General features: G+C 38.1%; 1 protein-coding gene across 2 annotated transcripts in view; it reads right to left on the bottom strand.

Annotated features, from left to right (window-relative positions):
* CEMIP (cell migration inducing hyaluronidase 1) overlaps nt 1-13,151 on the bottom strand; it is a 99,283-nt gene that overhangs the window by 18,357 nt on the left and 67,775 nt on the right. For both annotated transcript variants that reach the window (XM_069984497.1, XM_069984506.1), the window contains exons 12-16: nt 3,263-3,432; nt 2,928-3,137; nt 1,888-2,093; nt 1,220-1,289; nt 625-753 (exon numbers count right to left, since the gene is read on the bottom strand). In XM_069984497.1, coding sequence (XP_069840598.1) covers nt 625-753; nt 1,220-1,289; nt 1,888-2,093; nt 2,928-3,137; nt 3,263-3,432 — 785 coding nt within the window. The remainder of the gene's footprint in view (nt 1-624; nt 754-1,219; nt 1,290-1,887; nt 2,094-2,927; nt 3,138-3,262; nt 3,433-13,151) is intronic.

Below are 13,151 nucleotides of genomic sequence, written 5' to 3' on the forward strand. Positions count from 1 at the left end.
TGCAACTTTTAAAAAAGTCGCAAATGATAAATTTGGGGCTAATCCCAGATTCGGTGAACTTTTGGGTAAATACTCAAAAAAGGCAGAATAAAAAAAAGTCGCATCTAAAAAATATTCACCTCTTAAATACTTGTTCATAAATAGAACTTAGGCCAAAAATTGGTACAAAAATCCAATTATTCACCTAAAAATAGGTGCAAAGCCCTTGATACATTTCCCCCTATGTGTCTACTCCTTAGATTTATGTGTCAGAAAATTTTGTAAAACTTTAGACAAACTAATGTCTATGATGGATAATAAGAGACTAAGAACTGAAATAATAACTATGATGGGAGTACCCTGTGCCTCTTTTCCTTCTTCTCCTGGCCCTCTCTGCAGTGAATTATAGGCAGCTATGTGTAGATTAATACACACCAGGCTGTCAATCACTAAGGAGACAGAAGACTACTTTCTCCTGGAACAGAACGCACTCATAACTATAGTCCAATGTATACTTTGACCACTCCTATTAATATTGTGTGCCATTTTGGCTAATAAGAAAACCTGTTACAGTAATTTGTTACTCCTAAATACTGTGTGAAGTACAACGTGTGTTCTATGGTTTCTCTGCTAGGCCAGACTTACCCTGTAGTTGGAGTGTGCACGGTTATTGTGGAACTTTCCTAAGGGAGTGTGTTCAGATTTTCCTGGTGCATACATTCCCTCCGAAGGCCCAGTAGGTACATGATGAAATATGAACCAAAATCCAGTTTCCTGGAAACAATATCATAATGCTTTTAGTCCAGCAATATAAAATATATCATTATTACTTCAATTTCTTAGGTGAACTATGTTATTTTATTAAATCTATAATAAAACATTAGGAGACTTTCCGCTATGATTCTCCAGCGGTATGGATTTAATACAAAGAATGTGTGGGATTATGGTGCTTGGGATCCTTCATGCTTTTATGTCTTTTAGAGCTATGTAAACCATTTATATCTTCTCAATGGTCATAAAGCAAGGCGGTCCTGGCCAGAACATCAAGGTGAGAATAACTAAGGTTAATAGAGCCTCTAATTACTTAGCATGCTTCAGTGAGCCACACTCAGCGGGAGCTTGTAGTGGATTCCAGATATAAGGTAACATATAAACTATTCCAGATGGACCGCTAATTTATGTCGGACTTTGCTTCTGTTCTATGACTAAGCTAGGCTAAGAGTCTTAAACCTATACTTACTTCTGAGCCAGCTGCTGAGCAGTTGATGAGGTTGTTATTGGGATTGGCGATCCAGAAGGTGGAAACAGCACTGAAGGCAAACAGAAAAAACAAGAAGTGGAAAATAAGTGTCCTGCATACTCCTGAAGAAAACATGTGGTGCGTAACTTTGTCTTCAGACTGGTAAAGAAAACTGCACAATAAACCAAAGGGTTAATATACCCTATTAGTAACTTTACAAGCCACTTATAATCATTAAACTGGTATGAATCATCCCTAAGTAAACTAGGCACATTAGCCTCCAACCATATTGTTTGCTTGGCTTTGACTAATGCTTTACCAGCAAACCAATGGTGCCATCCAAGTTTGCTATTCCTTAGCCTAGGGTACAATCGGTTAAAATGTCTTCATACACTTCACACACAGAAAAGGGCTGCTCTTCTATGTCTCTATACCCTAGGAAGCAGAAGCATGGAAGCCATTAGACAACAGTAGCAAGCAGTCTAAGTTGCCATGCAAGCTGGGTGGGGCATAACAAGCACTTTTCTCTTATTATATTACAAAGTTGTTGTTTTTTTAATATATTTGCATGCTAATGATTTATGCAAAGTTTGTTGAAATTGTGACAATTTAAATACAGTATAATAATATTGACATTTGCTGCATCCCACCAGATACTGCAGACTTACTTGCAGTCCTGCCTGGGTTTTGCTATATATCCTGGATAAGAGCCTTCGGTTATAGTTTTGCACATTTTATTATCTCTGTCAGAAGGCAGTAAGGTTCCAGGTTTTACCAGAAGACCTAGACAGTGGTCAAATGTGTTGCGTTCTTCCGGACCATCTTCCGTGAAAAAACAATGGCCAAGAGTGTCATAACCCACAATGTCCTTTACCTTGACAAGAAGAACAACAATTATTGTAACATTTACAACACCATACCTGGAACTTACTACTAAGCAAAATTAAAGAACCCCCAATTTTAGACAGGTTCACCTCACAATAACCCCATTTAGGGCCCTATTCCACCGGACGATTATCGTTCAGATTATCGTTAAATCGTTCGAATCTAAACGATAATCGTTCGGTTGAAATGCAGTAATGATTAACGACCGAACGAGAAATCGTTGATCGCTTTATAAGACCTGGACCTATTTTTATCGTTGCTCGTTCGCAAAACGTTCGCAAATCGTTCGCATTGAATAAGACATCGTTCGGTCGTTCGCAATAGATACGAACGCAATAGCGAAGAAATACGGAAGAAGAAACGATCGCAATTACGATCATAAGTAACGATTATCGTTCCATGGAAATGAGTGAACGTTTTCAGGTCTTTCGCAATAGCGGTCGTTTGAGATCGTTAATCGTTAACGATTATGCTAATGATAATCGTCCGGTGGAATAGGGCCCTTAGCAGTTCCCATCCTATATTTAAGTGAGTGCTACTTAAACATGTTAATGTACAATTTCCAGTTCTAAGCTCCAGAACACTAAACCTGATACTCATGTGGCCATGAAGATATCTCGAAGAACTAAATGAACACTATTCAGGTCTATAACATGTTGTTAGTCAATTAATTCTTTATGCTGAGTTTCCCTGTGCAATTTTGAGAAAAGAGAAAAAAGAAAAAAGGACTAGGCAACCAGACATGAACCAACCCTAAGTAGACTGGGCATGTTGGCCTACTATTATGTTTGCTTGGCTTTTACTGATGCACTTAGATACTTACCAGCAAACCATTGGTGCCATGAACAGTAACACAGCGAGAAAATGTGTGATGGATGGAGATATCTTTCACGTAAGTGGGAGGGTGATAACCCCCCTTTTCATCCACATCACCCGCTGTATGGAAATGAATTGGGTAATGACCCATTGATTGTTGCCCCATGTGTTTTAATTCCATGCCTTCCAAATGAACTGCCTTGAAGCCTTTACCAATCTAAAAGAAATAAGACAAGACATTCCTTACAATTTATCAACAGTTCCAAAACTTTATATTATTTTAAAATATCATGTTATTTTCTGATCTACAACCCTGTGTTCCATTGTACATGATTTACATACCTTAAAATGACCTCCAAAAGTATCAAAGTCAAAAAAGTTACATGCAGTGCTGTTGTAACAACTTTTTTCCATTTCTCCATAGATGACAATATTCCTACTGAGAAGGCCAACTTCTGCCCTCATATCAACCCCATCCATCTCTTCTCCAATATGGAGATACTTGGCTTGTCCTAAAGAAAGAAAGGGAAATTTCCATTAGTTAAAAAAAGCCCATGAATTTCTTCTACAGAAATCTTCTCACCTCTGAATTGGCGAAAACATACTTGTAATTTAGCTAACAGAATCCCCTTGTAGATCCAATAACAACAGATGGTCTAATATTAACCAACTCGGCATTAACTTTACCAAATTCCAGTAAAATGCATCATTGTGCAAACAAGTGAGCTGACAAGTTAGTTCCCTATAGATGTCATTTCCACTTACGTATCTGAATTTTAATTCTCTCAATATAAAAAATATCCGGTTACATTGAACTACAACAATAGCCAAAAGGTCTTTTTTTTCCAGAAATAGTTCTCCTCTTGTCCTTGTGCTGTGCCCTCAAATGTTCCTCAATTGAATATGGCTAAGCTGCAATACCAAATACATCCCATAGACAAGAGTGATGCTGTTTCTAAAGCTGACCACATCTTTTATAATTCTGGACAATACCGTTACTACATATATTTGACCCACAATATAAATACACATGATGAAAAGGTAGTATCTAGTACAGTGAAAGACCTATAATCTGGTGCTTTAGAGATCATTAACATCACTCCATAGTATGGTTGATTAGGGAACAAGCTAACTCATTGTATGATGGTCTTAATGGAAAATGAAGAACCCACAAAAGCCATTTTATTACCTTTATTCTGTTTCTATAAGGATGGATTATAGGCGTTGGTGGCTGACATTACAAGGGAAAATGTTATATGGAAGAGTAATTTTAAGGAATGTTGGACTACAGGGCTAATCCTTGGACACCACCAAACCACCAAAGGCATATGGAGGATTACAAGCAATGCAATGCAGCATGGGAAAAAGAGTATGTAGAGTAGCTTCCCTCTAAGAAGAAAAGAACTTGCTCAATATGGAGGTAGCGCTCCTTCTTTTTGGGCCTTAGAACAGAACCTTCAAACAGATGGGTAACTATGCCTTCAAAGAGTTTCTAGATTGGCTTAAGGCCCATTATGGGCCAAACACTGCTTTGAAGAAAGCAACCTCCAGTAGGTGGCAATGTAGAACGAGTTCTATTCCTTTAAGGTATTTTGAAGGACATGGCAGGCAAGTACATCAAGACTTGTCTAGTTATTTCATTTGTCTTCCTGCTTCCTGTATCACATATGGTCCCAGTTTTACTCTCTCCTACTAAAATTCCATCATAAAATTCCATTGTCCACTAGAATTAGAGGATTTCAAGACACAACATTCTTCGCCTGGTTGCGTGCAATGCTTGAACTGTCTTCTGTGTCGTGTCTGGAGAACCCATAAATGACTAGACTCAACTTACAGTGCACCTTTTATTACCAATAGTAAAATCCTCAACTGAACGATGGTGAACCATGCAGGGTATGTGACAGTAAAGTCTAGAGGAGCCCCTTTAAATTTCAAACTTTTCTAAAATTCTATCAAGTAGTAAAATGTATGACTGTATGATGTTAATACTATTCTATGTTAAAGAAATAAATATTATTGCCCCCCCCCAGTAGGCGCTGGAACGTATGCTCACAACAGCTGATCGGTGTTCCGTCGCTGCGGCGCAGTTCAAATCTGGCGCACGCTCACATCCGCTTCTGCAGTGACTCCTCTTCTCTGTCTTGTAATTGAACGGCGAAAGTCACTCGCTTCCATAGACAGTGTATTGAAGCGTGTGAGTACTGGCGTATAATCACAGGAAACAGAAGAGGAGTCACATGTGCATGTGAGCGCGTGCCAGATTTGAATGTCTCCGCGGGACCGGAACGAAGCTGCGCTGCCGGACACCGATCAGCTGCTGTGAGTATATGTTCCAGCGGGGGCAATAATATTTTTTTGTGAACTGCTTCTTTAATGCTACACAGAGCTTTTTTAAACCATACCGTAGATTAACCAATACCGGGAGAAACACCAACGAAATATATGAAATGTCTGTCCCCTTGGTTTACAAGAACGAGTCAAGTACAGTTAGATAGGAAAATTCCTTTCTATCAATGACCTGGATTTTATATACAAATTATTTCATCAAAATGTGATATTCTTGTCAGGCGATGTAGGCTGCGCATAGACAAGGAATTTCTGGATTAACAGTTATTGGGTAGTGGCAGAAGACATTCAGCCTGCCAAAAACGTTATATTTATACAGCTACGAATGCCAAAGTAATTAACATTTCTTTCACTCTTTTTCAACAGCTAGAAACATCTGACACAGAAAGCATAACTTCTCCTCAATGAAATGCAGTAAGGATTACATAGTGCGAAACATGCATACTTCAGTGTAATATAATGGGGATGGTATGGATAAGCACCATATACAACTTATCTAATGCAGTCTTTCCCAAACTGTGGTTCTCCGATTGTTGCAAAATTACAACTTTGGTCATGATGGAAATTGTAGTTTTGTATCACCTTGAGCACCATAGCTTGGGGAACATTGATCTAAGCCAACTGTGATCTAGCTATGTGCACACATATATACAAAACTAATTAATGCAATGAACATAATCCTAGTGCCATGCCAAAAACAACACAAGGAGAGAGTTAGTGATGCCTAAAACTATAAGGGAAACAACATCTGTATCAGTCATACATTGGGTAAATGCACTTACTGAGCTGATGACAGTATATGTCATGACCCATTAACCTGGTGATGGCCTATCTCAACCTTAGTAAGCATGCTCTAGATTTATGAAGCTAACAGTGTGATAGATGGGGGCCCGCATGTGCTCACATATACCTGATATCAGTCATATATGTGATTTTACATAGCAACTAGGTACAATAACTATGGTATAGGTTTCTATTCATTTGTACATTATCAAATAAAGGCCTCGGACGGGGCTCCAGATGGCTGTACAAAAAAAATGAAACATTAGTTTTGTGCGGCCGTTATTCATTGAATAGTGGTTGCATAACACTAACAGTTCACACAATGTAGAGTGCAGCTACGGCCACACTTTATATTGTCTGCTATGGGTAATTGGGATTCGGGCACACACAAATGCGCTCGGATCCCAATTCAAAAGAAATGAAGTTCATCCTGCCGAAACTGCAGTTCATCCGCTACCGGCCAGGATAAACGTCACTGACACTGGCCATTTTGTAACACGGCCTGTGTCACAGAACGGCCGGTGTATTAGGTAGTGTGAACCCGGCTATAGGCTGTATAGGCAAGAGAATTCAGCAGATAAACTGCAGAGAATGTAAGAACCATGTTCATCTATGCTAGAAAATTAATAGCAATTGAACCAACACAAGCCAAACACGTAGATACTAGAATAAGAGTTTTACACTAAAAGACTTTGTACACTAAATTATTTTAATGTGCAGATGATGTCAATTTAGCCACAGATTGAGACTTTCTGCACATGTTTCTATACACCTAGACATATGGTTTGACTATTGCATTTTATCTAATACAAACTCCATTGAGGATATACCATTGCATTACATCTACTTCACAAAAAATATTACTCCAGGAGGAGTATAAAATAACATTTGTTCTTTGTTTCCTTGCATGAAATGTGTTGTCTGTTAGTGAGGCTGAACGGAGCGACTGTCCCACTTGTATGCTTTTCATTTAATCATAATGCAGGTCATGCTAAGCTGTAATCACACGAAAACACGCCAAACATGCACTGTGTGCTGGCTATATATAAACTCGCTCTGCAGACTTGGCGCAGCCCACAACGCTAAAGATATTTTGGAACATTTAATTCTAAAACAAAAAAAAATACCCTTTTTAATGATCTATTCAAAAAAAGGAATGCCTTTAATTTAGAGCCTGTAAAAACACATGCCTATCCTAACAATACCAGGAGCAGAGAGTTTCCATGTCTCTTTCTGCCAACGTCGTACTGAGTTTGTAAGAGAGAAATCAAGAGTCATATGCTGATTCACAAAGTAGATTAAAGAGAAAAACAACATTTTGTTTCTCTGTACACTTCAAACTGCAGCATTATTTCCCACCTACATGAGGACATTATTAAACTCAGGAAATCTTTTTAATAATTATTCCCCATTAGTGGACTAATCCAAACTAGTATAAAAATAGGAGTTAAGGGGTTAATTTAAAGGGTTAAGTATCTCTAATTTGATTTGTGAACTAAATTTATTGGAGAACTTATCAATTAAGGTGTACTCCCATCTTATCTATGGCTTACCTAGAAGATATGCTATAAGTGACTCATGGACCTTACCATTGGGGACTCACACTTACCTCGAGAACAAGGGCCCCCTAACCTGTCCGGTTTGTTTGCTGTGTATGGTGGTGGTCAGCAAGCTAAACTGGCTTTTTTATACACTTTACCAAGACATACTCGACTACCTTGGTGCCCCGCAGCTCCCAATAAGAGGTCATCTGGTCCCCTGTTCATTCAGCTTTCTATCAGCCAACCAGTGACTGAGCCACAGCACACTGCTGCAGTCAGTGATTGGTGGAGTCAGCTGTCATTGTGAACATGAGTTGGTCTCATAAATAGGGATTAGTGGGACAAGCAGGGAGCTGGATAAAGTGACACCAGGAGTTGTGGGGGACCGGGGTAGGTACTGTATGTTTTGTTTTTCAAGTCACCCCCAGCCAACTATAAACTTTTTGGTGCACAAATAACCAACTTAAAGATAGAATCATTGCAACAAAAAGTTAAAATAACCCCAAAATCTTCTTTCACTGCATAAATAACAAGAAACATTGGTCTCAGAAATAGGTGTAAAGGAGAAGGAGGAGGAGGAAGAGGAAATAGCCAATCTAAAAAATGCCTTCCTCTCTACTGTATTTACACAGGAAAGAAAACAGATGACGTGAGTCGGGATAATGTAAATTCTTCATTCAATGTCATCTGCTTAACACAAATGCAGTTCTTCAGCTTTCAAATCACTGGGTCTGGATGGTATCTTCCCCCAAGTCCAGCAGGAATTACATAATGTGATTGGCAGAGGTTTTTTTTGTTTGTTTTTTTCAAATTTTTATGGATTCTAAAATGACAGTGTCTGTTTCACAACACTAAATCAAATGCAAGAAGAGACAACACTGGCATATAGCAAATGTGATACCAATATTCTAAATATTCAAGGTGCCACAATTGTGAATTCTGAACATTGGCAAGCATTGAACTTCCTTGTATATACCGCTTATACTCTTTATAACACTATAATGGTGACTTATGCTGGAATGTTTCTTTTTCTGGAATTCTAAATTCTAGATACAGTGCTCTATATTTATAATAGATTTTACTACATAACAGCTCCTGCAATTTTTAGAGGGTTGGGGTTTCTCACGGGAATTCCTGCACTCTCTGTTTCATCTTATCTATAGTGATGGAACAAAGTAATCCGTTTTAGATTTGTTCTTCAACTAGACATTTTGACAACATGTCTTTCTTTTTCTATTTTCCTGCTGTAGCTTCTGCAGACCTGCCTCAGCGCTTACTGAACTTAGCTGACACGTTTTAGTAACTAAAGTTTAAAAGCTGATGAAGAGGACATTTTCTCTAAACTTCAATGCAAAGTGACTATATTGTTCTACAGGGGCTGGGTTTCCAGATAGTACAGCTCTCCAATGAAAAAGCCACATAATACAAGTTCACTATCTATTTCAATAACATCCAGTTCTACCAAGCCCTTCCTTATCCACCCTTAATGTTATTATAAGATTAAGAAAAAATCTAATCTTCCACCGAAGTAACACTATATTATCTTAAGTTATATAAATAAAGCTGACGGGAGGATACTTTGAGGAATTCTTGTAAGAAGTCAGCAAGTGTTTAAGTGTCATGTTTATATAAAACAAAATGTTCTCACCACATAAGTGAAATATTAGGATAGTACGAGGGAATCATTTGCAATGTACATGGGGTACAGGAAGTATATTTTATCGGGTCTTCTAGATCTGATAGGTTTTAGAATGGAATGCACCGCTCACTAGTGATCATCATAACGCTGATTGCTCATCAATCAGCTAACCGTCCCTTTTACTTTCCAAATAGAAATAGAATTACGACCATCTACACTATGGATTCTGGTCTTCTCGGTAACTAATGGTTACCGAGTGTTCTCTACCTAGGGTAACCCTATTGCCCCTTGGATGTGGCTCCCTGATGTGCATACACTACTGCACACTAGTAGCACCAGAGATGTTATAATATTGCTGAGGTTTGGCACTATGGTCAAAAACATACAACTGGCAGCTAAGAGTAGACTAAAAGCCATATGACTTGGACATAGAATTTTCCTCTTTTCTAACCAAGGTCCTACAAAATATCTGTTGACCTGCAAGCAAGAAAACGGTTAAAGAATCTGCTGTTTACACATAGGGAAAAGTCTTGTTGGCCGATTTAGCTGTAGTCTACGGTTTATGTATTTCAAAGAGTGATAAATTAGTAAAGACCTATGGTTATAGAAAAGAGCATATCCTCTTGAAGTATAATTGTATATGGATGCTTATACACATCCATAACAAGACTGTAAATGTCTCCTGGCCTGAGCACTCTTATAGCTCCTTGATCACTTTGTGGATGAAAATGTACATGAAGATGAATTATAAGAAATCTTAAATGTATTTGATCTGTTTATTACTGCCAATATGTTATACAACTGGAAAGAAGGAAAGTAAACAGTACAGATAGATAATGTATAGTGCTAAGCACTCTTATAATGTGTTTTCTATTGAGAGTTTTAATTTATGGAGAAATACGTGCAATATTTCTGTTCAATATTTCCATTATCCACTTACTCTGAGAACCTGTATACTTAACTCAAGTGTGCAGCCACTTCACATTACTTTATTTCGGCTCTCATGGTAGAACATATTTGTAGTAGTCCTTTATGTAGTCTGCGGTCCTAAGTGTCCCATGGTGGTGAAGGCAATGCAGTAGAATAGCCAGAGGCCTAAACTGCAATTAGCATTGGATTAGATTTGTTACTGGTAATCCAGGTCCTGACTCATGGCGTAAAGATGTTATAAACCCACGCAGGCATTTTATAACATAATTACAAATATTATTCTTTAAAGTTTCTTATTGCTAAGTGACAAGTGGTAGAAAATGATGTTATGGAGCGTGGAGATAGGTTATAAGAGGTGCCAGAGTTTTCTCTCCATGCGTATGTGTAATAAAGAACAGAGCCAGGTCAATCTAAATTTAGTTTTTGAGATATTCTAACAGATGTTTGCCAGGGTGAATAAAAAACTGGAAATATAGTTGAATGGAATGGCACAACGCTAACTCATTCCTTTAGCGGAATTTTAGTCTCCCAGGGTAGGGTTCTTCTGAACTTGGCTATTATTTTTTCAATATGGACTTATTAAGATATAACTTTCAGATTTATATCTCCCAGCATTCCCAGATGATCGGAAAAATAACACTGCATTTCACACTATGTCACGTAATGTGTTAAGCTCTATATCCATACCTAGTGTTTGCACGAAATGTTACTTGAGTTTACTGAATAGTGTTATGTAGTTATACTACAAGGAGTAGAAGTACAGTATGACCCTAGGTAACCATGGGGTCCCAGTCAAAACTGACCGCCATTAGTGGCAAGTGAATTTAGGAAAGGGAAATACTATTATCATCATTGTTTTCCATCTGTAGCTATATCATGCCCCTCATTTACCTGTCCTTCTATCACTTTCTCTATAATTTATCGCCTCTTGCTTTCTTTTTGTACATCTTTTAATCTATTAGCCATATTGATCACTAACTTCCTTGGCAGTAGATGAATGTTGGCCTAAGCCACAGGTTTAGATTGTGAACAGTGAACATTTATCTAATATAGAGGGTTCCTGACTCTAACCCAATGGCAGATATTGGGGGGGGGGAAGGATCATGTCTGCTGTATTTCAACATGCCTGATCCTTTGTTCTCACAGGAAACACTATTACGGAAAACACTTGCATGTTGGCTCAGCCCCACATGCATTGTCTAGGGCGTCAGGAGGAATAGCTGTCAACTAAGCATTATCTGAGGTTGGTTACACAGAACTTTGATTGGCCACAACATGACTGATCAAAGCCCTATGAGATTGTTAATGGTTGGCTGAAATAACCATTATTCTATGTGTATATGGCCATCTTATGCCTTAGCTGAGAGATAAAAAAAGGTGGGCGTTCACTTATAAGGTTATGTCTGATAATAAAGTTTATCTAATGATACAATGCCATTCTGTTTGCCATTAGCACTTAATCAAAGGTGGTGATAATATGATCACTATTTATTGAATTATTCCAACCGTAACCAGATACCAAATATACTTCAACAGTTCTACTAATGTCATGTTTTTTTTAGCTCCATTAGTTCTCTATAGACTACACTAAACAACATATAGACCATAAACCAGATGTTTAAATCCAGCTAAATCTCTAAACACTGCTCTTATTTCAGCATGGCATTGCAGAGCCATTTGTTTGCAATCTTCCTACATGAATAAGTACAGAAAAGTACAACACACACCACATCTGTCTTGCTGTGATTATACAGCAGGTTCTGGTTGTCATTGAAAACATTTTTTAAAAAGTCTAGGAGGATTAGAACTAAAGATAGAACAGGCATAGATCATAATAAGGACCTGACATAACGCAGCTTGGCTGCTGACATATCTCTCTGTTAGAACCTGCCTCGACAGCCCAGACTGTAGGGATCGGTAAACTAGCTGCAATGGCCAGATACAACACTGTTTTGGTTTTGAATAAGGGTTTTTGCAGTGTACATACTTATTCATTATCTATAGTAAATATTATTGGTACATTAAATATACTGATATTTTTAAATCCTAAATAAAAACTCTGCAAATACCATGGTAGGGTTGGTGAGCAGCCTGTCCAGCATGTGTTCAGCTTTATGTATCATGGATGACAATTAATAATGAGGGGACAGACACAAAGACCAGCGTCCACCCCTTTACTAATAGCATACTTACAAGTCTCTATACGATTTAACAACAAGGAGTCCATAGACGGATGTATATAAACTGGTCCTTGATCTCTCTGTTTTTAATGGGAAGACCGTGATCTTTTTGGCTTCTTAAACCAATGCCTTATACCAACAAACTATCTGATGCCTAAGACTATAGCATTTCCCAGAAACTAACCAGTAGATATTTATTTACTTACCAATGTTATATATCTGTAACACAGTGGAACATAGCATTGCAAATCACAGTTTGGTTGACTTTGTAGACTGTACAACAGTTACTCTAAACCACGCTACACATACTACAATCCAAATACTGCAAATACAGTTATCTATTGTTCATCCTATGTGGGATTTAAACTCAAATTCTGAAGCATTACATTTTAGTACTTTTTTGGATTGTTGTGGATTACAATATAAAGTGATAAGAGGCTCCTGCCCATTGCACAAGCACCAACCTTAGACACGGTAGTGCCACCTTGTTTGTAGGTGAATTAATCTAGTGACAGTTTGTGTTTTACTTTCATGGTGTATTTGGAATTCTTATGAAATTATGAGATTTGCCTTAGGAAAAAGTATGTCATGTGCAAGTGAAGCAAGGAAGCTCTGAACTGTCTTGACATGTAGTCCCCACGAGCAAGAGATCATGCTTGAGATTAAAGAGGACAGTAGAGCATGATCTGTATTTGTGCCATAAATCAGACAAAATGAGCGTCAAATGGGAAAATACAGATGTTTAGAGAGCAGCAGGAACAGCTTAGGCACTGATTCACCGCATAGTTAAATACAAGCTGCTCTTATACTGA

This window comes from Dendropsophus ebraccatus, chromosome 1 (assembly GCF_027789765.1).
Source record: "Dendropsophus ebraccatus isolate aDenEbr1 chromosome 1, aDenEbr1.pat, whole genome shotgun sequence".
NCBI lineage: Eukaryota > Metazoa > Chordata > Amphibia > Anura > Hylidae > Dendropsophus > Dendropsophus ebraccatus.